Source organism: Sorex araneus, chromosome 4 (assembly GCF_027595985.1).
Source record: "Sorex araneus isolate mSorAra2 chromosome 4, mSorAra2.pri, whole genome shotgun sequence".
NCBI lineage: Eukaryota > Metazoa > Chordata > Mammalia > Eulipotyphla > Soricidae > Sorex > Sorex araneus.
In genome coordinates, this window is record NC_073305.1 from 97481640 (window position 1) to 97507447 (window position 25808).

Consider the following 25808-nt stretch of genomic DNA (forward strand, 5'->3'; position numbering starts at 1 on the left):
AGCAATTAAACAGCAGGCACCAGTAAAGGTTTGGGGTTCTTTCCAAGAAGGGTGTGGCGACCCCTTATGACTGGCCAGATCCAACTGCCCAGTTTCTTATGTAGGGGAATCACTCAATTGGGAGTTTACCAGAAACTGCAAGTCCTGCTTAGAGGAAACGGAAATTGAGGCCTGGTTGAGACTTAATGTTAGCTGCAGCTCATCATGGCTACTGGGAGCCTGCTTTTGGGCCTCACAGTTGGTTTTAATTTACACAAAATGATGGATTATAATTTGACTATTAATGTGAAGAAAAAGAAGCAAAACTATAAGAGAAACTCAAGCATAATAATCAACTAGGTTCTGGGAATGAACTACAATTATGTCAAGTATAAGATACTATTTTCTGTCTTGATGAAATGGCAGATGGAGTTACCCTTTAGAGTGTTAAGAAATATGGCAGAGGGAAATAATATTTTAATAAAGAGTGTATAGTATCAAGATAACTTTTAAATAAATGCTAAAGTTGAGTAATCCAAAAACACTTTGCTGACTAATTCAAGTAGAGAGGTTAAAAGTTCAGAAAAGAACGTTATTGTGTACTGGATATTTAACTACATTTAATTTATAAATACCTAAGCATTTTCATTTTAAAATTTTGCATCTTCTGTAGCATTTTACACAGACAGAAAATTTGAAGTGAATGATTTGAAGTGAATTTGGCATATATTGTATATTACCGAGTATATGGAATGAACTGACAGCCTACTCAAGGCTGTTAAAGTCTCCTTATTTTTACAGATGGTCAAATTTAAAAGCAATCAAACAATTTACCAGAGATAACAAAATAGTTGGAAATAAGTCATATGCATTTTCAGGACCCAAAGTTATTGCATTACATCCAATGCTCTTATTAAGATTTTGGTAGGTGTAAGTAATTAAAAAAACATATAAGGAGTTGTGTCAGCCCTACTATATATTAAGATCTTATAAAGTAACATGTAAGAAAAAAAGTTCCTTTTGACCTTAAAGATTAGGGTGGGAAGCAAATATTAAGCTAGCCTATGCAAACTTTGATATTGAAAATAGTCCTGTACAGAAAATAAACAAGATGCTAGAATACAGAGGAATGTGGAAAGGAGAAGCTTTTAATTGGTTTAGTGGGAAGCTTCAGGCAAACCAAGCTATGGAAAAAGTAATTAGCTGAGAACTGGAAAACACAAGTAGAAACAATGCTCTAATTATAGAGGAAAATCTCTGGCTGAAAAGAAAATATCTGTACCCCTTTATCAGCAAGGAGACAGTCACCTATAATGTGACTGCAGAGATAGTAAAAACCAACCAAGTCTTGTAAGCCTTGGCATAAGATTGCTATTTGATTCTAAAGAGATTGACGGTCATTGAATTATTTCAAGTAAGAGACCAACTTAATCTGATTTAGGTCTTAAAAAGATAACTATGCTTTCCATGAGGAAATTGAATTCGGGGAACAAGAATCAAGTCAAGACCAGTCAAACAGGATGAGAACAATAGTGCAGCAGGTAGAGTGCTTGCTTTTCACAGAGCTGCCCTGGGTTAAATCCAGGAGAAATCCCTGAACATTGCCAGTTTCAGCCAATAAAAAAAAAGGTGCTAAACATCTCTCGAATCAATTCAAGTTTGATTCTGGTAGCTTTCAAAGTGCTATAGAATAGAAGTAGAGGGGACTAATGAGATAGTATGTAGGTAAGATGCTTTACTTAGCATGCATGCAACCTGAGTTTGATTCCCATGGCTCACCCTAGAAGTTCTGGGAATGATCCCTGAGCATGGAGCCAGAGTTGTGTTTGTCCTCTCCTATTGCCTTATTTACTCCCCTGGCCAAAAAAAAAAAAAAAAAAAAAAACCAAACTCCAAAATACTCACTGGGCCAAGTGACAGTATGTTGGATAATGTGCCTTCCTTGCATGCAGATTGTCATAATTCAGTCCCCCCGTGAGCCCTACCAGGAGTAATCACTGTTTTCTGAACCAGGAGTAATCCTGTGAGAGAGAATGAGTGAGTGAGAGAGAGAAAGAGAGCGTGCATACACACGAGTGGTGCTTAGGGGACCATCTAGGAGCCCAATGTCCCAACCCAGATTGACTTTAGTGCAAACAGTACCTTAACCACTGTATCATTTCTCAGCAACCCTTTTGTTTTCTCTCCAGCATCTTCTCATTATCTGTATAACTATCATCTCTTTTCTCATCCATTTGCTTATTGTTACCTTCCCCAGGAAACGTTTCATATTCAGTCTATCTTACCAATTTCATTTATCTTCTCTGAATGTCATTCATAACCATTGACATTCCATTTAGTTCTGTTTATTTTTTTGTTCAGATAACTTGTCAATCCAGCAACGAGTTTAACTACATCATTCACTGGTATATTTGCAGTGCCCAGAACTGTGCATGACTTATAATAGGGGTTTAAATTATGTTTTGCTAAATGAATTTTTCCAATGTGTTCTCTCTTTGGAAGTTACCCATGTCAACATTCATCATCATCGTCATCCCATTGATCATTGATTTTCTCTAGTGGTTTCCGTACCATCTCCATTCGTCCTAACCCTGAGTAGCCTCTCTTTACTCATCTTCCCCAATGGTGCTGCATTGGAAGCTCTTTCAGGGTCAGGGAATAAGACCCATCATTGTTACTGGTTTGGGCATATGAATCTGCCACGGGAGCTTGCCAGGTTCTCCGAAGGAGAGAATTAGGCTATAAGCTTCCTGGGGCTTGGTTTTATAGTCTCGGGATGTTGGCTGTTGTTGGGATTACACACCTGGGTCCCTCTGGCCATTCCTTCATTCGTGAGGCTTATCCGAACGTTTGGAGAGGGGCCTTGAGCATGGCTGTGGCTAAGTTCCGCAGGTCTTCAGCGCTCTGCTCGGGGCAGGGAAGGAAGCTCAACCCACCCCCTCTAAGGGGCCCCGGTGAAGACAGTCGGGGGCAAAAGACTCTGCATACTGGGTAATATTGCAGAGTCAGTATGCAATACATTGTACATTACCCAGTATTATTTCTAATTCAAAGGCATCCAGTTAATAACTCCTAAATTTGAGCATGCTATAGCTCTCCATATCTCAAACTACAACACTGTTCTCAGGTTTTTCCCCAACTGCTTCTCCACATAAAGTTTTCTATCCTATTAAAAGTATTTACATTTTTTCAGGAAGAGTATAGAATTTCTCCTCATCCCATCCAATTGCTTGTGTGAATCTTCCTGTATAGACATTGCTCTGTTGATACTCATAAAATTGCATTTATTTACAAATGTCTACATAGGAATTTTCCTTTTCCTATAACTTTCACTCAACCACAATACAGATTATACCTCTTCAAAGACATTTTAATTAGGTAGCCAACCAAGTCTTCGTCTATAGTTTTATAAGCCTCCTATCATAATCTGGAATCAGCTGTATTGTTTGTTCACTTACACCTAAGTGTATTCCCTGTTTGACTGTGAATACTTAAAGTGGTGAAAATTTTATATCTTTTGCTTTTTTGCTAAATCTGCAGTGCATAAACAGCACTTAGAACACTCTCGGGACTCAATAATATTTTGATGGGTGAAGGAATTCCCAGTGAATACTTCCACCTACAATGATCTCTTTTTTTTTTTTTCAAGTTTAACACTTTCTGTCCATTACTAATACATTCTTGGAATGAGAAATTGACTCTTGCTTTGTTGACTTCAACCATTGTTTCCTCCCTGCATTGGTGCCTAACCTCTTTTTTCTTTGTTTGTTTTAATTTTTATTTATTTATTTGGGGAGAGGCTTGGGCCAGACCTTGTATCAGGGTATTCTCCTGGCTCTGTGCTCAGGGGTCATTCCCGGTGGTGCTCAAGAGGGAACATATGTGTTTGTTTTGCAGTTGCAAACAGAGGTGGGCTTTCTTTCCTTTTGTTTGTTTGTTTGTTTTTGGCCACACCCCATGATGTTCAGGGATTATTCCTGGCTCTGTGCACAGGGATCATTCCTGGGGCAGAGGGGGCATTAGGGGACCATAATGAGATGCCAGGGATTGAGCCCAGGTCTGTTGCGGTCAAGGCAAGTGCCTTACCTGCTGCACTAACTCTCTGGCCCACAAACAGAGATGTTTAGGGGCCACTCCTGACTTGGTACTCATGTGTCATTCCTAGCAGTGCTCAGAAAACCATCTGCCGGGCTGGGATCAAACCTGGCTCAGTCACATGACAGACATGCCCCTTACTTTCTGTGTTAGCTCTCTGGCCCATTATTTATTTATTTATTTTTATTTTATAAGGTAGTTCACAATATTTGATCACATTTAATATTCAAACACCAATTCCACCATCATTGCACCTTCCCACCACCATATTTTGGATGTTTCCAGCCCAAATACCAATTCCTGTCCCAAAGCAGAACCGAAATAATATATTTTGTATTGTTTGTTATTAAAAACCACTGAAAATGCTACAAAAAGTATCCATAGAGGAACAAGTGTGAATATTATTCTATTTTGGGAGGGGCCATTAACACCTTCTATAAAATATCACTAACATGTTGTTAAAGGTTGAGCCTTGTGAAATTTCGTATATATATATATATATCTGGAAATATATGTGTGTATATATATATATATATTTCCCTCTATGATTTTTGCCTACTATTTCACCCCCATCAAATGTGGTGTGGTACTCTTGGAGAATGGGTAGGTAGGATATGTCATGAGGTTAGGCTGAGCGTGTGGGGAGTGACCTGGAGCATGGGGTGGTTGGGTTCTGGAGGTTTTGACTGTCAGGCTGGGTCTCTTGAGGGAGAGGGCTCTCACCTGTTTCCCTCTGGGGTGCCCCAAGTGAAACAGCCTGGTGCGGGGTCCGGTGGCATGGCTATAGCGAGCTTCATGTTATGCTCCCTTCTGTGAGAGAAGGACATGTGATCTGGATGGTAGCCAATGAGATTATCTGGTGCCAGCCAGAGGTGGCTTATGGGCATGACTTCTGGGTCTCTGGAAACTGGGGGCGGGGGGCGGGGGTGGGGAGAATCTCTGCTTCCCATCCTGTTGAACCCAAAGTTCCCAATCACTGAGTTCTGCATACCTGTTTTTTGTTGCACTTCACTAGTGCATGAGACTAGTTTCGAGCATGCTGGGAGTGGCCTTGAGCATGGCAGCCTTTGGGTTCTAGAGGTTTCTGGCTGCTGGAGCTGGGTCCTTTGGGACGGGGAAGGCTTGTGCCTAACTTCTTGATTTATTACCCTATTCATAAATAATTAATATTGGAGAGAGAGATAGTTAATAATGTTGCATGTATATTTTTATAATTGGTTCATTATTGTATAACAATCATTTCTCTGCAAGAATTCTATTATTATGTCACTTATTGAAGAAGTGGATTAGTGTGCAAAGTATTTTCTATATAGATTTGTTTATACTATTTAGGTACACTGACAAAAATAATTGTCCACACTAAAATTTCATTTTAATTAATTTATTTAATAAATTATCAATGTTAGGAATAAAATAATAAACTATTTCTGAGGAGATGAAAATTTGTAAGTGCCTGTTCTAAAATTCTACAAAATATGTCCTTTTGAAAAATGAAATAAAATTGGTATAATAAGTTTAAATTTTCCCCCACTAGACTCTGTAGCATAGGGAGTAAGAGGTGGTTGGAAAGATTGTGCAACAGATATATGGAAAGCATGAAGAAACTAAAATATTTTTATAATATATCTCTTCAGAATATCTGGTAATATTTATAAGTAACATATCAGAATATGAGCAGGGTAGGCAATTTTTTTTCTATTAAGGGCCAAGAGTAAATATCTTAAGATTTGTGGAAAATGAAGTTTCCACAACAACTATTTAACTTCTCCACTTTTTTAATTTGCAGAGCATTAATTAGTAAAGTAGCTGAAGGTCAGAGAGGTAGTACAACAGGTAAGACTGTTGTACATTGCATGTAACTGATCCGAATTCAATATCTGGAACCACATATTCAATATCTGGAACCACAAGTCCCCCAGGAGCGATCAGTAAATAATGCAATTGTGTTACCAGGGTTCAATCCCTGGCATTATGTGACTATATATATGAATCATTCACATTGCAAAAATGAAAAAGATAATATTCCCATAACCCTAAGACCTCAATAAAAGCAGGAAGATAAAACCTCATCATATTTCTTATGACCACACTAGAAGCATTTCCATGCTTTGATGAAACAAAGGAAGACTCTGGTTACAAAGAAACCAGCTCAAGTACTTTTAGACCCATCTGAAAAAAATTTCCATTGTGCTTTATGATGAGTATTTATTGAACCTGAATCCTTTGAGAGCTTAGCCAATAGTAGGTATGATACTCTCGAAGGAATTTTATGCTGCATACACAAATTAAAAATTATAGTGTTAAAATTGCAAAATAAAAGTGTAGCTGGTTTTGCTCCAGAGTTTATCAGTGATGAGTCATCTCTTTTTATTGCATAAGAAATCAAACTTAGCATTGTAATGGAAACATGATACAGTGAATTTAGAGTAATTCTTGGACCATTCAAGATTGCCCCTTTTGTTCAGGGACACTGTGTCCTTTGTGCCTTCTTCTAGAAACTTTAAACTTTCTTAGTTCTTGAGGAAATATGTGCTCTTTTATCTAAGCCCGCACTATGATTATAATATCACAGTTACGACAGAAGCAAAGTATGTCAATTGTGCATTTAGTGCTCTGTATTCATGTACTTTTGCCAACCTGATCATGTATTGCTTTTAACATAGTTTAAGGAAGTGTTTGTTTGCTTTTTTTTATCTGACTGTGGTTCCCTTTAACCTTATTTCCTTCCTGTGCCTCCTGAACTCCTTGCCTCATACGATGATTGCCCATTTATGTGATTCACCTGTGGCCCCCATGGAATATTGTGGGAATTCACAGAGAGGCCATATGGCCCCTGATTCAAAAACACCAGTTTAAGGCACTCATTTTTATTTGGTTTTCATATTTTCATATTTTATTATTACTAAAATAAAAAGGGTATCATCATGCTAATATTTATGTACTTGTGGTTTCTATTACTTCCACCATCGCCAAAGTGGCAAGTACCCTCCATAACTGTCTTTTTGTTTGTATTTTTGTAAATATTACAATGCTCAGGTATTATTCCTGGCTCTTTTCTCAGGTATCATTCCTGGTGGTACTCCAGAGACCATTTGCATTGTCAGGAATTGACCCAAGTGGGGTTGACTGTGTGGAAGGCCAGTGCCTTACTCCTCTACTATTATTCTGGTCCCATCACTATGTTTCTGTCATTTCTAGTCCATTTCAAGTCTACCCACTATCTTTTACCCAATATTTAGTAATTTTTGTTCTGTTTTCAGAGTCCAAGTGTTTGTTGACATTATACATTTTCCGTTCTCCCTTCCTCCCTTCCTTCCTCCCTTCCTTCTTTCCTTCCTTCCTTCCTTCCTTCCTTCCTTCCTTCCTTCCTTCCTTCCTTCCTTCCTTTCTTCCTTCCTTCCTTCCTTCCTTCCTTCCTTCCTTCCTTCCTTCCTTCCTTCCTTCCTTCCTTCCTTCCTTCCTTCCTTCACTTTTCTCTTTCTTTCTTTCTTTCTTTCTTTCTTTCTTTCTTTCTTTCTTTCTTTCTTTCTTTCTTTCTTTCTTTCTTTCTTTCTTTCTTTCTTTCTTTCTTTCTTCCTTCTCTCTTTCTTCCTTTCTGTCTTTCTTTCTTCCTTTCTGTCTCTCTTTCTTTCTTCCTTTTAATTCAGCATTTGCCCTTCCCTCTCTAGTTTATTTCATTTATCATAAGACTCTAGTTTGATCAATATTGTAAGAAAAGATAAGATTACATCATTTTGCATGGCTGAATAGTATTCTATTGTGCATATATACCACAATTTCCTTATATGCAAACCTATCCGTTGTTGCATATTTGAGTAGTTCCCAGATCTTGTCTATTGTAAATAGCATTGCAGTGGAACAGATGTGCAGATATATTTTTTTTTTAAATTTATTTATTTTTAATTAGAGAATCACCGTGAGGGTACAGTTACAGATTTATACACTTTTGTGCTTATATTTCCCTCATACAAAGTTCGGGAACCCATCCCTTCACCAGTGCCCATTTTCCACCACCCGTAAACCCAGTGTCCCTCCCACCCTCCCCAATCCCATCTCCCCCCCACCCCACCCTGCCACTGTGGCAAGGCATTCCCTTCTGTTTTCTCTCTCTAATTAGCTGTTGTGGTTTGCAATAAAGGTGTTGAGTGGCCGCTGTGCTCAGTCTCTAGCCCTCATTCAGCCCGCAACTCTCTTCCCCCACATGGCCTTCGACTACAATGTAGTTGGTGATCGCTTCTCTGAGTTGACCTTTCCCCGGAACGTGAGGCCAGCCTCGAAGCCATGGAGTCAACCTCCTGGTACTTATTTCTACAGTTCTTGGGTGTTAGTCTCCCACTCTGTTATTCTATATACCATAGATGAGTGCAATCTTTCTATGTCTGTCTCTCTCTATCTGACTCATTTCACTCAGCATGAAACTTTTCATGCCCATCCACTTAACTACAAAATTCTTGACCTCCTTTTTTCTAACAGCTGCATAGTATTCCATTGTATAGATGTACCAAAGTTTCCTCAACCAGTCATCCGTTTTGGGGCATTCGGGTTTTTTCCAGATTCTGGCTATTGTAAACAGTGCTGCGATGAACATACATGTGCAGATGTTGTTTCGATTGTACTTTTTTGCCTCTCTGGGATATATTCCCAGCAGTGGTATTGCTGGGTCAAATGGGAATTCAATATCTAATTTTTTGAGAGTCGTCCAAATTGTTTTCCAGAAGGGCTGAACCAGTCGACATTCCCACCAGCAGTGAAGAAGGGTCCCTTTCTCCCCACATCCTCTCCAACAGCGGTTGCTTTTGTTCTTTTGGATGTGTGCTAGTCTCTGTGGTGTGAGGTGGTATCTCATGGTTGTTTTGATCTGCATCTCTCTGATGATTAGTGATGTAGAACACTTTTTCATGTGCCTTTTGGCCATTCGTATTTCTTCCTTGGTAAAGTTTCTGTTCATTTCTTTGCCCCATTTTTTGATGGGGTTGGATGTTTTCTTCTTGTAGAGCTCAACCAGTGCTTTATATACCATTGATATCAACCCCTTATCTGATGGGTATTGTGTAAATATCCTTTCCCATTCTGTGGATAGTCTTTGTATTCTGGTCACTGTATCTCTTGCGGTGCAGAAGCTTTTTAGTTTAATGTAGTCCCATTTGTTGATCTCTGTTTTTACTAGATTGCTTAGTTCCGTGTCACCTTTGAAGATACCCTTATCTTCAATATCGTGGAGGGTTTCGCCGACCTTGTCTTCAATGTACCTTATGGTTTGTGGTCTAATGTTGAGGTCTTTAATCCATTTTGATCTGACTTTTGTGCATGGTGTCAGGTCAAGGTCTAAACCTTGACCTGACACCGTGCAGATATATTTTTAAATTATGCTTTTTTGTGTGTTTTTTGAATTGTTACCAAGGAGTGGAATGGTTGGGTCATATGTTACATCTAATTTCAATTGTTTTCAGACGTCTCTGGACTATTTCTCGTAAAAGCTAAACAAGGCAATTCTCCCAACAGCAATAAATGTGTTGCTTTTTCACTGCAACCTCACTAACTCCATTCTTATTTCTGGCCCTTTCTTATTGGGGGTGGGGTGGGGTGGGAGGCACACACTTCTGATGGTGTTTAAAGGAAAATATGCAGTCCTGGGGATCAAACTGGGATTGTCTGGTGCAAAGAAAGCAACTTAACTCTATGATATACGCCAATTCTCTAGCCATTTTAATATTGATCATTTTCACTACTGTGAGGTGACTTCTCATTTCATTTTTATTTGTATTTCTCTAATAATAAGTGCCATTATTCAGAAAGTTATTCATTTTCAGTTTTTCCTATTTTACATTCACTTAGCATAATGAATTTCTCAGTTTCCAAATATTGTAACTACTTCAACTTTTCACTATAGGACTACTAGGGCTAAGATCAGTGAAGAAGGGAAGGAATCTAGTGTAGTGTTGATCCAAGTGTCCAGTGCAAGGACTGAAAAAATTAGGAAATGAAAGTTACCTTCAAGTTAATTTTTGTGCTTTGTGGAAATAGTCTTTCTTTCAAATCACTATAGGGTTATGAAGTATCACAATGGCAGCTTAGAAATATTCCTCAGTTGATTTAGGGTATAGATATATAATTTTGTTTGTTTTGAAGGCACCAGAATTTAAACTCGCATAGTCTGTAAAGCAAGTGTTCGATTACTGAGCTTCATCCCCTGACTCTACAATTTTGCATACTCATATTTTAAAAACTGGCTTTAAAGTCCAGACATATTTATATTTTTGAAAGTGTCCTGGGGTCTGCAAGATGGCTTGGTGGGCTTTAAGCATTTGTCTGCATAGAATAGTCTCCGAGTTTCGACTATGATGCTCTCAAAATGGACCAAGGCAATTAACAGCTGTGTTGTTAGGGATCCTAGAAAGAACCTGGATGATGTCTTTGCGACTTAGTACTCAGGGAAAATGTGTGGGCATTCCTGGTGCTTCACATACACTAGTGTTACCCTCTCAATTCCACTGCTGGAGGTCATTGATAAGGAAAGAATATATATAAATAACTAAGGTTATTTATTTATATATATAAATAACCTTAGTTTAAAAATATATCTGGGTTGGAATGATAGGACAGCAGGTATGATTGCATTGCTGTGGCTGACCGGGTTCCATCCCTGACATGCATATGGTTTCTGAAGCATGCTAAAAGTGATCCCTGAGTATAGAGACTGGAGTAACCCTTGAGCACTTCCAGATATATCCCCCAGACCAAATAATAATCTAAGCAATATTTCTGTAGCTGGAGAAGTAGTACAGAAGTTAAAGTGCTCACATTGTACAGAGCTGATGCCATTTGAATTTCTGGTACCGCACATAGTCCCCTGAACCCTGCCAGGAATGATCTCTGAGCAAAACGTCAGGAGTAAAGCATGAACACCACTGGGTGTGGTCAATAACCCTCTACAGTATTACATTTCTACTAAAATTTGAAGGATTTTTTTCTTACATATTTCTTTTACTTGAAGTATGGATTTTAAAGAATTTTTAGTACAATTGGTGATTCTAATTAATTTTTACACTTCTTTAATTTCAAATAGATAAATATTTTGATCTACTATATAATCATAATATAACAAACAGTGTATGTCTTACTGAATAACAAAGCACATTTCAAATTGAAAATACATGTTTATATATAATTTTCCATCTTCTAGAATATGGTATTAAACTAGCATTTATTGAGGATAAATTTATATGTACAGGTGGGATAGTATATGTTTCTAACATTGTTATTATTCTAGCTTATTTGTAGGATTATGTTATTTTTATTAAAGTATATAAAAATAAGAATTAGAATACCTCTGGGTCCCATATTTATATCTTATTTATGTTTTCCCTTGCAACAGAAACCAGTTGTGTGACAGGCATTAAAACTTTCATTTATTTTCATCATTATTTAGAGCAGAGAGGTGAAATAAATTTCCTCTAAACCAAAAGCAGTTGAACTTCAAATCATGAATTTGAAAGTGGATGAGCCTACTTTTGCATATTGAATAAAGCTTACAAGATTCATGAGAAGGAATAGATTGCCAACATGCTATCTATCTATATTCAGTGGAGAATTTATACCCATTTTAGACTCCTAAGCCAGGCAATTTATGGACAAGAGTATATTTCTAGAAATATTAAAAAACTGAAATATAACCATTTCAAAAAAACGTTATTCATCCACAGGTGTGTTACTCAGCACCTTTTTCCAGTCTCATTGAGTTACAGAAATTCTATCCTCTGTTGATAATTGATGTGCATAATTGCCGGAAAGAGCTTTAATAAAGTATAATAATACTTATCCAATTTAATTTTGAAATAAGCCAGTGGTACAGTAATACATTTATACAACTAATATTGTTAAATTCTTAATGTTCGTCCTCGTTTGATTTCAATGATGAGTTTCCTTAAATGAAATTCTTATATGAGAAGCTCAATGTTTTTTTCTTCAGCTTTCCTATTGTGGTAACTTTTAGAATATCTCCATCATTTTTTCATTTAATTCCTCCAAGGGACATTGAAAACTTTAATGTAGAACAATTATGTATCTACTCAAAAGTTATATGAATTAATTTTTAATTAAAATGTATCTAACCAATGAATGTATCAGCATTTATCACCATACATACCTTACAGTGTTTATTTCAATAAAAATATCTTCAGACATTCCCAAACATGTCATTGATTTCTTTACCCAATATTTCTCATTATTTTTCAAAATACTACTAAAAATGACATAATTTTACATTAAATATGTGTATTATGTTTATTGTGAGATTATGTTTGAAAGTTTTTATTAATCAATTTGTTTGCTATTTCAACATATTATATTTGATCATGGATTGTAGACTTTAGGATATTTTAGCATTTGGATTCTAACAGTTCATTTCTAGGATAATGTGGCTTTATTTATCATATTTTTATTGTATCCTAGCTTATCTATTAAAACCTTGCTCTGACACTGTTAATGTGTAACTTGTTCAGAAAATTTGTTCTAAAGAAAAATTCCCATTTAAATATAAATTTCAAAGAATCAAATGTTCCAATGAAATAACTTAAAAAATACAATGTGAAGAATTAGAATAGCAACAAATTGTTACAACATGTATGTCAGTACCTGTCAGTTCTAAAAAAGATCTATCCCACAGTTAGCTGCTTTTGTACAACTGTCTTTAAAAGCAACCAATTTATAGATAAATAAGCAAAATAATCTTTATCTTAATGAATAATCAATAACAAAAGTGTTTTATACCTCTGTTAAATATAGTCCTGATTCAAAATTTTGTTTTGTATAATTAAAAATAGTTCTGATTTAAATGTTTTTAAGTATATTGCAAGGTTTCATTAATAAAAATATTATGTTATAATTATATTATAATAAAACAATATTATATAAAATTTTGTTTTGTATAATTTAAAAGTTCTGATTTAAATGTTTTTAAGTATATTGCAAGGTTTCATTAATCAGTTCTCATTACTCTGAAATATTTTAGTTGACATTATTATATCTTTTTTATTAGTGGCTAGCATTCAGAAGCTTCCTGCAGCCTCTGTTCTAACAGACATCAACTTTCCAATGAAAGGACGAAAGGGAATGGTTGACTGGGCAAGAAACTCAGAAGATAGGGTAGTCATTCCAAAAAGCATTTTCACTCCTGTGTCATCAAAAGGTAAAGATGTTAAATATTTTGAGCTTTGAACAAAATCTTTCTGTTAAGTTCATTAAAATGATTTGTGTAAGTCTCCATATGTTAAGCAGTTTTAAAAGATGTACTGCAACTGCAATTCTAAGCTAATTTCACAGCTATAGAGAATGTTTAATTTTCTCATTTAAGTACAAATTTAATGGCAAAAGAATCTATAAAAATGAAAAAAAGTAAAAATTATAGACCCGAATTTGACACAGTTAAGTTTCAATATTGACCATATATCCTAGTAAAAATGTGTTACGTGATAATTTAACTAAATGTTAAAATGCATTGCATTTTTTATTCTAGACAATCAATTGTATTATTTCTGCTCATATTTGCTTTTGTGAAGATATTATTTTTTCATATAGAATAAATATTAGGAAAAATTCAAGAATATTTTATTAATCTTTTAAATTAATATTTTAATAGTGACACTGTATTCTTATCTTGGAGTTTTTACCATTAAAACAGCACAAAAATAAATAATTAACTCTCTTTAACCATATTATTAGATTTTGGACTCCTTAACTGCAGCTAAAGCAGTATTTTATCTCAGATTTATGAAAGACACAAATTACCAAAACCACATCTGCTGTTTGGTATTTGAGTTCATTTGCCCCATGCCTGATTTTGAAGATTATTTTACCCTGACTTTGCATTGGCATGTGTTGGAATACCCCCTATACTTAACAAATCAAAGTTTTATGAGATAGCACTTTTTTTACTCTTTCACGAGTTCTTAAAAAAATTTGTTCTTCTTAGAATGGGATGAATCATCAGTATTTATTCTTAAAGCAGTCCGGTACAAAAACTAATATATATATTTTTTCAATTTTATTCTTCTTAGTATCAGATGAATCATCAGTATTTGTTCTGGGAGCAGTCCTGTACAAAAACTTAGATCTAATTTTGCCCACTTTGAGGTAAGCTGCAAAGTAATAAACTGTTGTAATCTTTGTAAATTATTCCAAAAATGTGATTATAGCTCATTCTATAAAAATTGTCAAACAGTTTAGTTATACAAAAGGCTTTCTCTTAAATGAAATAGAAAATACCAATTTAACGAACAGCTTATTAGCATATTATGCATTTCAAAACAACTAGAAAAGACAATTTTGGTCTTTGATTATAGCCTGCAATTCTTTTGTAACTAAGCATGACTTGCCTTAAGACTTTTAAAAAAGCCTCAAGATTTTATAATGGAATGGGTTGTCTTAAAATTAATTTGTCTTCTCTATTTATATTTAATAGTTCTGTTCATCAGCATTACATGAAATTAAAGGAGTGTCATGATAATTGGGGATACATACATGGTTTTGTTCTTCATTTGCTCAAGATCTCAATTTGCTTCTAAATAAATATTCAGTTACAATTACATTAAGAAAAATGGTGTTGTTCCATTAAAGGACTATTCTTGGGGAGGGGAAACCATTGATTTCTTTCTTCCTAGACATTAAAAGACACAATTACGAACAACTAATCTTCCAACATTAATTTACTTGCTCTACTGTCTTAACTAGTTATTTTTTTCAGACCTCAAAGAAAACTTCATTTACAGCTCTTTGGGTACTAATGGCTTATTTCCTCCACCCTACTGCATTTTGGAGTACTGAGACAGTTTTGTTAGACTTTAATATGGTCACATTTACAGTAAGTTCTTTAGGTCGTCATGAACAAAGCTTTAAGTTTTTCGAGAAAAGAGACTCAATGATGATTGTTGTTATACTAGGGACATTACAAATTGCCTAATAAATAAAAACAATTAGAGTTCATTCCACCAGAAAAAGGCCTCTCAAAGAAGCAACTAAGAGTTTTTGTGGCAACAGTGACTCTGTTGTTGGTCATGGTTCTTCGGGAAAAATATCTTTCTTGTATTGTACAGTATTAATGTGGGTGATGAATCATCAAGTGTCCCTCTCAATGCAATGCAAGTTTTCCTTCACCCTTGGAGAGAACCCTGTAAAGTTCAGCTTTCTTCTTTCCTTAATGGCTTTCTGAATTTGAATATGTTTGTACTTGGTTTTTCAGAATATGTAACTCTATTTTTTTCCAGAATATGTCAGTCTGTTTTTCTGCTGATTATTAAATCACATTAATGTATATAATTACATATTTAAAAATAAAACATATTTATAGGTGCACTGCCATCACCTTGCTGTTTGATCTTTATCTGTGGAGAATCTGCTAAAGCTGAAGTTCCTAATAGTCAAGTTAGACACTTTTGCACCAAGAGTATATTGATGTAAAACCAGCATTTCAGAAATTTTTTACCTAAGAAGAGTTTTATGATCTATATAGACCTACAGTTGTTAACCACCGCTCCATAAACTGATACCAGTTTGCAGGTGTGAAAAGGTTGAAACCACTTGTCTATCACCTTGTCCATAACTATAATGACAGCTGCTGCCCACAAATTAAAATGGTTAAAGAGCAATGATCTAAACAGTCAGCATTCCTCTGACTTGAGGTCAACTTTAAAATAGAGGTAACTTTATGTGCAGAATATGTCATATTTGTTACTGAGAGTTATAGTATGCAAATAAAACAATTAAAATAAAATGTGTTAGATAATGAATTAGTTCCTCTCTTAAATGTGCAAAATGAGTTGCATTTCATTAATTCTTAATGGGTGTGATAGAGCTCACTTACCTACCCAAATGAAGTCAGACTTTTCTAACTTTCACAAATTTATATATTCAAGGAAGAAAACTGTAAATTAATTGGGGATATAAGTTTTCACAGAAGGAAAATTATTTTTAAAAATTTTTAAATATTTTTTGAAGCTCTGTGATTAGCTATGTTGTTAATGATAGGGTTTCATACATACAACATTCTAAAAACACACCCTTTACCAGAATGCTCCAACATTTCCTCAATATCCTGTTTGTAAAATTATGGTAGTAGAGTCAGCTGCCACTTACAGCTTATGAGTAGGTTAGTGGATATATTAATGATGTGATTTAATGGCTAAAGCTGGCAATTGAACAGAACGATGGCTCCACTAAAACTACCTTTAACACAAAGTGATTTAGATTACTCCTTGAATAAATCATTTTTAAAATTTTGAATATGTGAAGATTGCACTCAAAAGTTCTCTACAGCTTCAAAATTCCAATGTTTACTGCAGTAAGAGTTTCTGACAAACTCTTTAGCTTGAAGTCCTTAATAATGTTAATATAAGAATTGTGAATATAAAACACCCAAAAAGGAGAGTGAGAGAGAACAAATTGGAATGCCCTGCCACAGAGGCGGGGTAGGGTTGGGGGATGGGATTGGGGATGGGAGGGATACTGGGTTCATTGGTGGTGGAGAATGGACACTGGTGGAGGGATGGGCTCTCGAACATTGCATGAGGGAAAAACAAGTACGAAAAGGTGTAAATCTGTAACTGTACCCTCACTGTGACTCACTAAAAAAAAAAGAATCGTGAATATATATATATATATATATACTTATTCATACTTTGTATAAAGTAATTTTGTAAATTAGTATAACAGCAATATTAATATTCGGATTGTTTAGATATAATGACAAAATATTCTCCAACAGAAAATGTTTAAATTTTATCATTATTTGAAAGGTGAAGTGCTCTCACTTCTTATTTTCTTTTATTCATACTAAAATGGTATAAGTACTACATTTTCTCAGACATTTTTTCCCTTTCAATAAGATCATTCACCAAAATTCAGTTGAGTAAAAATTATAGATCAAAATTATAGATTAAATTAAAATAAGGGTAATGCATTCCTTTATGCTCATTTAATAAAAATGTATTATAAGCAGCAATCCTGCTAACTATATAAGTTCTTTTAAATATCAGCTACAGTCAAGCCTGTCGGGAAGGTGCTTAAGAAATAACAAAGATCTAAATATTTTCTGAGATATTTAAGTTTCTTATTTGATAAACTAAGCTATATGAGCTGGTTTTTAGAAAGCAAGATACATTAAACTTAGGTGTATGCTATCAAATATTTTAGTGACAATAATAAAAACATATTTTTTGTTTTACTGTACAGATGTGCTAGTTAAATATACTAAGAAAAAGAAAGATATTTTTGTGCGGGGTTTTTTTTTAGGGGGGGTCACACCCAGATGTGCTCAGGGCTTAATCCTATTTCTATGTTCATGCATCAGTCCTGGCAGTGCTCAGGGCGTGCTAGGGTTGAACCCGGACAGCCACATGCAAGGCTGTTTTATATTTCTTTATCTACTGTTCTATATCTCTTGCTTCCAGTAAAGGAAACATCATATTACATGATGAAAGGCATTTACTTTATATGTTTTGCCTTACACCATCTTTTTTCATTAAATAGTTTTCTTCAGTGTCATTTTAATTATTATTGAAATTTTCGGAGCCAAACTACCCACGCACAGAATAATATCATGCTCCCTCTTAAATTTCCAGAAATTTTCTATTTTGATATTACATCATACAAAATAGTTTTCATAATTTCCCTTGAGGAGACTGAGCAAGAGAAATGGGAAGTAATGTTATAAATGGTTATAATTTAGAACTTTTTTTATACTAAGACAGAAATAACTTTTCATATTGACTACTATATTTAGATATTTTCTTCTCTTTTCCTAATAGGGATTCAACAGTTTTTCAAGGTGAATTTTTCAGTTTTGCTATTTGATTGTCCTCTCTTTTACAATTAAATAGATTCTAATTGTCTTTTCAATTATAGGTAATGACTCTTTTCAAGTCCAAACTAAATGTTTGCTGTTTTCAACTTCCCAATGTTATTTTCCAGAATAATTTCTTACTATTGAAAAGTTTACTGCCATAGATTATTAGTACAGCAAGGCCCTTTAAAGGCTAGCATCATTTCATGCTCTCATCTTACAGATGATAAATGACTCTGTTACTTAACTGACTTTCTCAAGATTGTATGCCCAATTGTGAATGAGTTCGGATTCAAATCAATTCTTCTCTTTGTCAAGATGAGAATTCTGACACTTTTTGATGCTTGACAATAATATTGATCCCATTATACTATTCAAAAGCCATTTTGTTTTGAAAGCACATGTGTCTTCCCCAGAAAATCACATAAGTAAGGAAGTGAGCTCATGCCTGGGAGATGAATACGCAAAGGCAAGACCAAGAAGACTTAGATAAACTTGGTGTCACTCGCTCTTCCTTCCCACATTCTAATAACTCCACTTTCAAGCCTTATAGATGAAGTCTAGGCAACTAGGCTAGAGCGTTCTTGAAGTGAGTTGAGACCACTTAGGTACAAATCATACTTGTTTCAAGGGACCAACATCTTCCTGCAAGCTCTTAAATTGCTGGTGAGGCTCCTTTATTAAAATAAACTTTTAGTAGGAAAATTTCACAATATCAAAAGTCTTTAAAATGTTTTTCTTTTTGTATACTGGTGCCATTTCTAAAGAATTAGTCTAAAGGAAATTTTCTATCAGAGAAGAGTGTGTATCTAGATACTCAGAGAAATAATTTAAGAAACAGTTGTATATAACCCATTGTTCAATTCATTTACTTTAGATTTTAGTTTTGTGGTAAAGCAACAATACTTTTGAGTATATGAATAATATGTAGCTTTTCTAATAAGATATAGGAAAAATGCATTGCTGATGTTAGGGGGAGTGTATTAAAACATAGCTATTAATTGTCAAGATATTGTAAAGTTTATAGAAGTGATATGTAAATCCTACTACGCTTTTATAATTCCAGGAAAAATACAGATGGGCAAAACCCAACAAGATTCTCATAAGTCTGTAATAGTTTGAAAATCATCCAATAAATTTGAATAATAAAAAGTCACATGAATTTTCTGTCAAGTGGAAAGACCTAATAAAGATAAATGATGTTAAATTTTCTTTTATTTGGGAAATGGGGCTCATTTTAGTTCCTAATATTACAGGAATTAAAAACAAATTGGAAACAGAATCAAACTAAATAATATTATAAATCAAATAAAAATGAAAATTCCACCACTTTTATACAATCAGTTTTATGCCAAGACATCCTTAGGGCAATCAACTTGAAATAGGATTTTTCATGGACTAAAGAGATAGTTCAAGCTTGTAATCTCATGGTGATTCAATAAAATTTTAAAAATTAAAATAAATTTAAAAAAAGAGATAGTTCAGCAGGCAAGGTGCTTGTATTGCATACAAGCCACCTGGGTTCCATTCCTCAAACTGCATATGTTCCAAGAGCACTGTCAGGAGAGATCCCTGATCACAGAGCCAGATTAAACCTTGAGCACAGTGGCCCCCAAATAAAACAAGAAATAACTAGGGCATTTTCTCAAGGTCAATGTTCTTCAATTTTACAGCATTAATTTTAAACTTCTCTTCTTTATTTTGAGTTTGCATTAAAATATTCTAGTCTTTTGATATTCTGCGTCCTTTTATAATGACTTTTAATGAAGATATTAGAAATTAAAATTATACCAGGCACCAACACATTTGAATAATTAATGCTATAAATATTGCAAAACGATACATAGATCATGTATTCATATACTGAAAATGCATTTTATTTGACCACACATTTTGAAAGTGAATCTTTTGGCCTGTTGCTTATAGCTTCAATGCACTTCCAAGTATTCCAAGACTCAGAAAACCATAACTTAAAATTCTGAACTGTTTTCAAAGTTTTAATGAAATCTAGTTGTACTTAGAATAGCAATTAGCTTATGTTAGGGATTCTTACTTTTTGATGCTTGTTTTTGGCTTGGGGGCCATATCCAGCATAGCTCAGATGTCTTTGTGGCAGTGCTAGGTGGATCATGTGATCACCAGGATGAAGCCCAGGGTTCCTGGACATATAGACTGAGTGCTTTCTGCCCATTGAACTATTTCTCCAATTTTAATTTTAATAACAAGTATAGGTAGCTTAATGATTTGATAAAGTTTCAGAATAAATTAATCTATTATTGTTTTATTTTTACGTAGAAGAGTGTTCAAACAACTATGAAAGATCTCAGATTTGAAACTATGTGTAACTTGCTTCTAAATCCAGAAAGCAAATAATTTTCATTAAAGTTTTAAGATCTTTTTATTGTGTGTTTTTTACCTTTATTGATTATAATTTATTTAAACAGTTTTATATTCCTCTGTACTAATGTTCCTTTTGTGATGTTACATTATTTATTTTCATAGCAGAAAAAAAATACATACTCTGATATATACTAACTCATCATTTTTCAGCATGAGTATAATACTTTTAACCATATGTACCTTATTAGGAGAATTCCACGAAGGTTTTCATCTTGCAAAACTGAAATACCAAGTCCCATTGAAAGACAATGTCTATCTTTCCTCCTGGAAAGATACACAGCTTTTGTGTCTCTAAAAACCTGATTACAGAATAGTTTATTTGACACAGTGTCCTCAAAATTTATCCATATTTTAGCATATCACCTAATTCTCTCTTTGTTAAGTTTAAAAAATACTCCATTTTATGAGTGAAACCGATTTCATTGATCAAATTATCTGTTAAATGACATTTAAGTTGTATCCATCTTTTGGTTAAAATGACAGGGATGTAATTAATGTGTATGTAAATCTTTCTTTGAGATCCTCCCTTGAATTCTTTTGTATATTAACCCAAAATCCGATGATAATTCTGGATCAGATGGAAATTCTCTTTTAAAATTTTATTTGGGAGGAGGGCTGGGCAACATCTGGCAATCTAGCTCTGTGCTCAGGGATCACTCCTGGTTCTCAGGGCACCATAGTGGTGCTGAGAATCACACTAGGGTCATCTTCCTCGAATGCCAGTGCATTAACCCCAGTACTCTCTCTACATTTATTTTGTTTGTTTGTTTTCTTTTTGGGTCACACCTGGCGATGCACAGGGTTTACTCCTGGCTCTGAACTCAGGAATTACTCCTGGCGGTACTCAGGGGACCATATGGGATGCTGGAATCAAACCCGGGTTGGCCGCGTGCAAGGCAAATGCCCTACCCTCTGTGCTATCGCTCCAGCCCCTCTACATTTATTTTGAACTCATTTATTTATTAACATGTTAAAAATGTATTCTGCCAATAGTTTATATTATTATAAAACTGACTTCAGGGAGCCAGAAAGAAAATACAGGAATTAAGATTTTTGCCTGGCAGAAGGAGATAATATAGGGGTTAAAACTTTTGCCTTGGTTATGACTCAGCCCACTTGAATCCTATGCACTGCATATGGTCTTCTAAGAACCTTCAAGAGTGATCCCTGAGCATTGCTAGATGTGACCTTCAATCCCAACATATCCTATCCCGCAAAAGAAACTTATCTTGGTGTATGTTTCTGACTATGAATCTCTCCCTGGCATGACCAGGAGTGATACCTGAGTGCAGAGCAGAGGTAGCACTTGTCAGGCGTGGCTCAAAAAAAAAAAAAAAAGGACGAGAAAAAGAAAGCCTCAAGTTTGTCTTTCCACATATCCTCTGGAAGCTCTGTGTCAGTATATTGCCAGGAAATACCTTCTCCAGCAATGTAAGCAGTTGTGCACTGAATCCCCCTTGCACCTCTCTGTTTCCTAAGAGAATGATTAGATGTGAAGGCTGCTCTGTCCCCAGGTAATAGAATCACAGTCCTAACTCAAACTTACTGGAAATAGAGTAAAGTTTGCCAATTCTCAGCTCTTTCTCCTTAAGAGGTACTTTGTGTTTACAAAATCGATTCCAAGGATGTTATGTACACACCATAAAGGGGAATATTTTATAATTAAGCACATGATTTGGAGTGAACAATTTGGCTGTGGAATGTTGCCCAGACAAGTCTAGTCCATCTTCTTTTCTAAGGCCATCCTATGTGGCAAATAGACATAACTGTTTTCTGCAGGTTTTCCACCTTCTTAGAATACTTTCTAACTGTCCCATCTTACCCTTCAGTCCACAGAAGGTCTGTCTGTCCCAACCCTTCCAGGTGTTCAGCAAAGTCCTTGGTTGGTATTTGCTATTTTGGTTCTGCCATCTAATTCACTGACATTCAACTAAGAAAACAGTTTTATTTACCTTTACCTTTTTCAAGGTAGCCTATCTTTGACATCTAGATCATATGTAGAAAAATCATCCCCAAATGGTTGCCTAAATGAGCCAAAGTTTCACTAAAATGATTGGTGCACTAGTATCTCTTTTGTAGTTTTATCATGGAGGATGGTAGGTCAAGGGGGCTCTACCTGATCATGAGGTTATGTAAGTTCTTAGCCAACAGCATAATGGGAGGTTGAGGTCCTGAAAGCAGTGTCTGCCCAGGAAGCAGACTGACCATCGTTCATGGACACCTGTTCATTGTCTCACCCCCAATATGCTTTTTTGATGGGTCAATAGATATTTTCTCTTCTGGTGGGTTGAAGGATGCGTCACCCCTGGAATGCGTATCATACCAGTATTAGATGTCTGTTGAAAAACTGGAAAACAACGGATCCCTGGCTGCTAGAGAAGTAATACCTTATATTTTCCACACTACAGCTTGGCAACAGGGTAAACTGTGAAACCAAGAGGTCAGGCCAGAATAGGAATGTATTGATTACCTTACAGACTCAGTTGAACCAGTTCTGTAAAAAGTTGGGAAAGTGGGTAGAACTGCCATATGTCTCATTTTTGTTTTCCCAGGAGGAATGATCCCTGTATCTCTCCCAGTTATAAAATGGCTGTGGTGGCTGTCATGACATGAGCCAAAAATCCTGGGGAAAATAAAGAGGGAAAACTAGGGTGATAGTCTGGGCCTTATGATTCCTTCTTGTCTTTGTCTTAAAGACTGGACCCCTCTCCTTCTTATCCAGGACCCCTTCTTTAAAGTCAAAAAAAGAAAGATGAAAGAAAGAATGAGATAAGGAGATAAAGAGAAAGGAAAGAAAAAAAGAGACAGAGAAAGAAAGAAAGAAAGAAAGAAAGAAAGAAAGAAAGAAAGAAAGAAAGAAAGAAAGAAAGAAAGAAAGAAAGAAAGAAAGAAAGAAAGAAAGAAAGAAAGAAAGAAAGAAGGAGAAAGGGGAAAGAAAGAAGGAAGAAGGGAGGGAGAGAAGTAGGAAGAAGGGAGGGAGGGAAGTAGGGAGGAAGTAAGGAGGGAGGGAGGAAGGAACAAAGGAGGAAGGAAGGAAGGAAGGAAGGAAGGAAGGAAGGAAGGAAGGAAGGAAGGAAGGAAGGAAGGAAGGAAGGAAGGAAGGAAGGAAGGAAGGAAGGAAGGAATAAGTCTCTTTCCCAACAAGAAGTAAATTTGGGTGAATTTGGATCAATCAGGATAAGGATTCATGATTCTTTTTTTGTTTGTTTTAGAAAAATGTTTAAGCAGATCAAATTGAACTCAGGAAAACTCTCAGATAGTTGGATAAGTATAATGAAGATAGGGCTTGAGCTATAGCCCAGTGGGTAGGGCGTTTGCCTTGCACTCGGCTGACCCAGGTTTGATTCCTCCATCCCTCTCGGGGAGCCCAGCAAGCTACCAAGAGTATCCCACCCTCATGGCAGAACCTGGCAAGCTACTCGTGGCATATTCTATATGCCAAAAGCAGTACCAATGATTCTTACAATGGAGACATTACTGGTGCCGCTCAAGCAAATTGATGAACAATGGGATGATAGATAGTGTTAGTGCTAATGAAGACATTCTAAACCTGTGTGTGAAATGATATAGAAGGACTGTCAATCCTGAATCAAACCTACCAGCAGCTGAAAAAGTACTAGATATGGCAAGACTATGCCTTATCTCATCTTATAGTTCTGTATTAACTATACCTGATGGTCCCAATTTTTTACCCTTCAGGAACTTTTGGTCCTCTTGTCTGACCCCATTGGGACTGCAATTCAGAAGATTATGTGAGATATTGGACTCAATACATACTTTTCTGTTTCAGGGATTGTGAGAAGTAGAACTAAACTACTGCTTCTTGTCTTCCTTCTCATCTTCATCATACTTCTTCCTTCTTTCCTTTTTCTTCAAGACATGTATCTAGGTAAAAGTGAGAGAAGACTTGAAGGCAAAACCCATGTGCATACTGTTAAAGCAGTTAGTCACTTAGCACTTTGGGGTTTGCCAACAACTAGAGCCTTGAAAAGAGCCAGCGTGACTATAGGTCTAAGAAGATGACAGTATGATGTAGTGTGCTGGGATGCAGTCTCTAATTGACGGTCACTGCTTCTCATCTGGACCATAATTTCCAGGGTTTCCAAGATAGTTCCCATTGTCTGTCCAAGCATTGAGTATAAACCTTGAGGACATAACACCTAAAAGCCTCATTTTTAGGAATAAGAGCCTATTAAAATCAGCAGATAACTTTAATGAGGACAATTCTAATCCACAAAACTGAGATAAATATAAAGAGGGGGATCATTAGGGTATTTTATATTGTGGGTCCCAGAATGTGGGTCCCATATAGGCAAATCCGTATATGAAAGTTTTAAGGAAATCTAAGATATCCTGCTAACCTGTGGGATCAGAACAAGAAGATTGTTGTTTAAAGACTTTCTGGTCTTAAAACAGGCTTTAGCTCTAATCTCTGCCTTAGATTTACCACAAGCTAAAAATGCTTTTCCAAAAATGTCAGGCATGGCCCTGAGTTCATGAAAAAAAAAATAGCGGGGATACTTAAATAAGACATCAGATCAGGTGGTGGCAGGAGGCCTCCTGTTTGCAGGCTCCAGTCCTGCTACCACAGGGGTCCTTGATATGAGTACCAGGGGAAATCTGGACTTTCCCTATCAGTCCTAAATATTCATTAGAAGACTGTGCTGTGGATTTAACACTGATGGGATTATGTTGATTTACTTTTGTGCTGTCCATTCCATGTAAATTTGATCCTGAAGGACCAAAGTCGGGAAAGCAAATGCTTGAGGTTTTGGTTTGTTTTCCCTAACTATGATAAATTTCTGGAAATTCATCCCCTTACCCCTAGCCTTTCTTGTGGTTAGTTAGAAGCATATGCAAGATGCTCCTGTGAGTTAAGCACAAAGTCTTTGTCCTTGAAGCAGATACAGTGTGATTCACAAATTATTTTTTAATTATTTTAATTTTCTGAAATTGGGGGGCTGTGCTATCACTCCAGCCAGCTGGAACGATATATCAGCAGGTAGAGCATGTGCCTTGCACACGGCCGACCTGGGTTCAATTCCTCCATCCCTCTCAGAGAGCCCGGCAAGCCATTGAGGGTATCTCACCCACACAGCGGAGCCTGGCAAACTATCCGTGGCATATTCGATATGCCAAAAACACTAACAGCAAGTCTCACAATGAAGACGTTGGTGTTGCCTGCTCGAGCAAATCGATGAACAACGGGCCGAAAGTGATACTGAAATTGGGAAAAGCAAAATGGTATAGCAGGTCAGGCAGTTACTTGGCATTCGTCAGCCTCATGTCATATCCCCAACACTTCATATGGTCCCACATAAGCATGTCCAGGAGCCAACACTGAGTACAGAGTCAGGAGTAACACCTGATCACATTCAGGTAGATCTTAATCAGTGAAAAACTAACCAGACTTGACCACTCAATGTAGCTACTCCTGTCTTTCACTCTGTTCTCCACTGCATCTCCTTATTTTTGTTGTTTATAACCAACTTTGTTTTTT

The 25808-nt window shown here is 35.9% G+C and overlaps 1 protein-coding gene across 4 annotated transcripts in view; it reads left to right on the forward strand.

Annotated features, from left to right (window-relative positions):
* ADGRB3 (adhesion G protein-coupled receptor B3) overlaps positions 1–25808 on the forward strand; it is an 823957-nt gene that overhangs the window by 444115 nt on the left and 354034 nt on the right. For all 4 annotated transcript variants that reach the window (XM_055134853.1, XM_004605882.2, XM_055134855.1 and 1 more), the window contains 2 exons: positions 13112–13261; positions 14130–14205. In XM_055134853.1, the coding sequence (XP_054990828.1) occupies positions 13112–13261; positions 14130–14205 (226 nt within the window). The remainder of the gene's footprint in view (positions 1–13111; positions 13262–14129; positions 14206–25808) is intronic.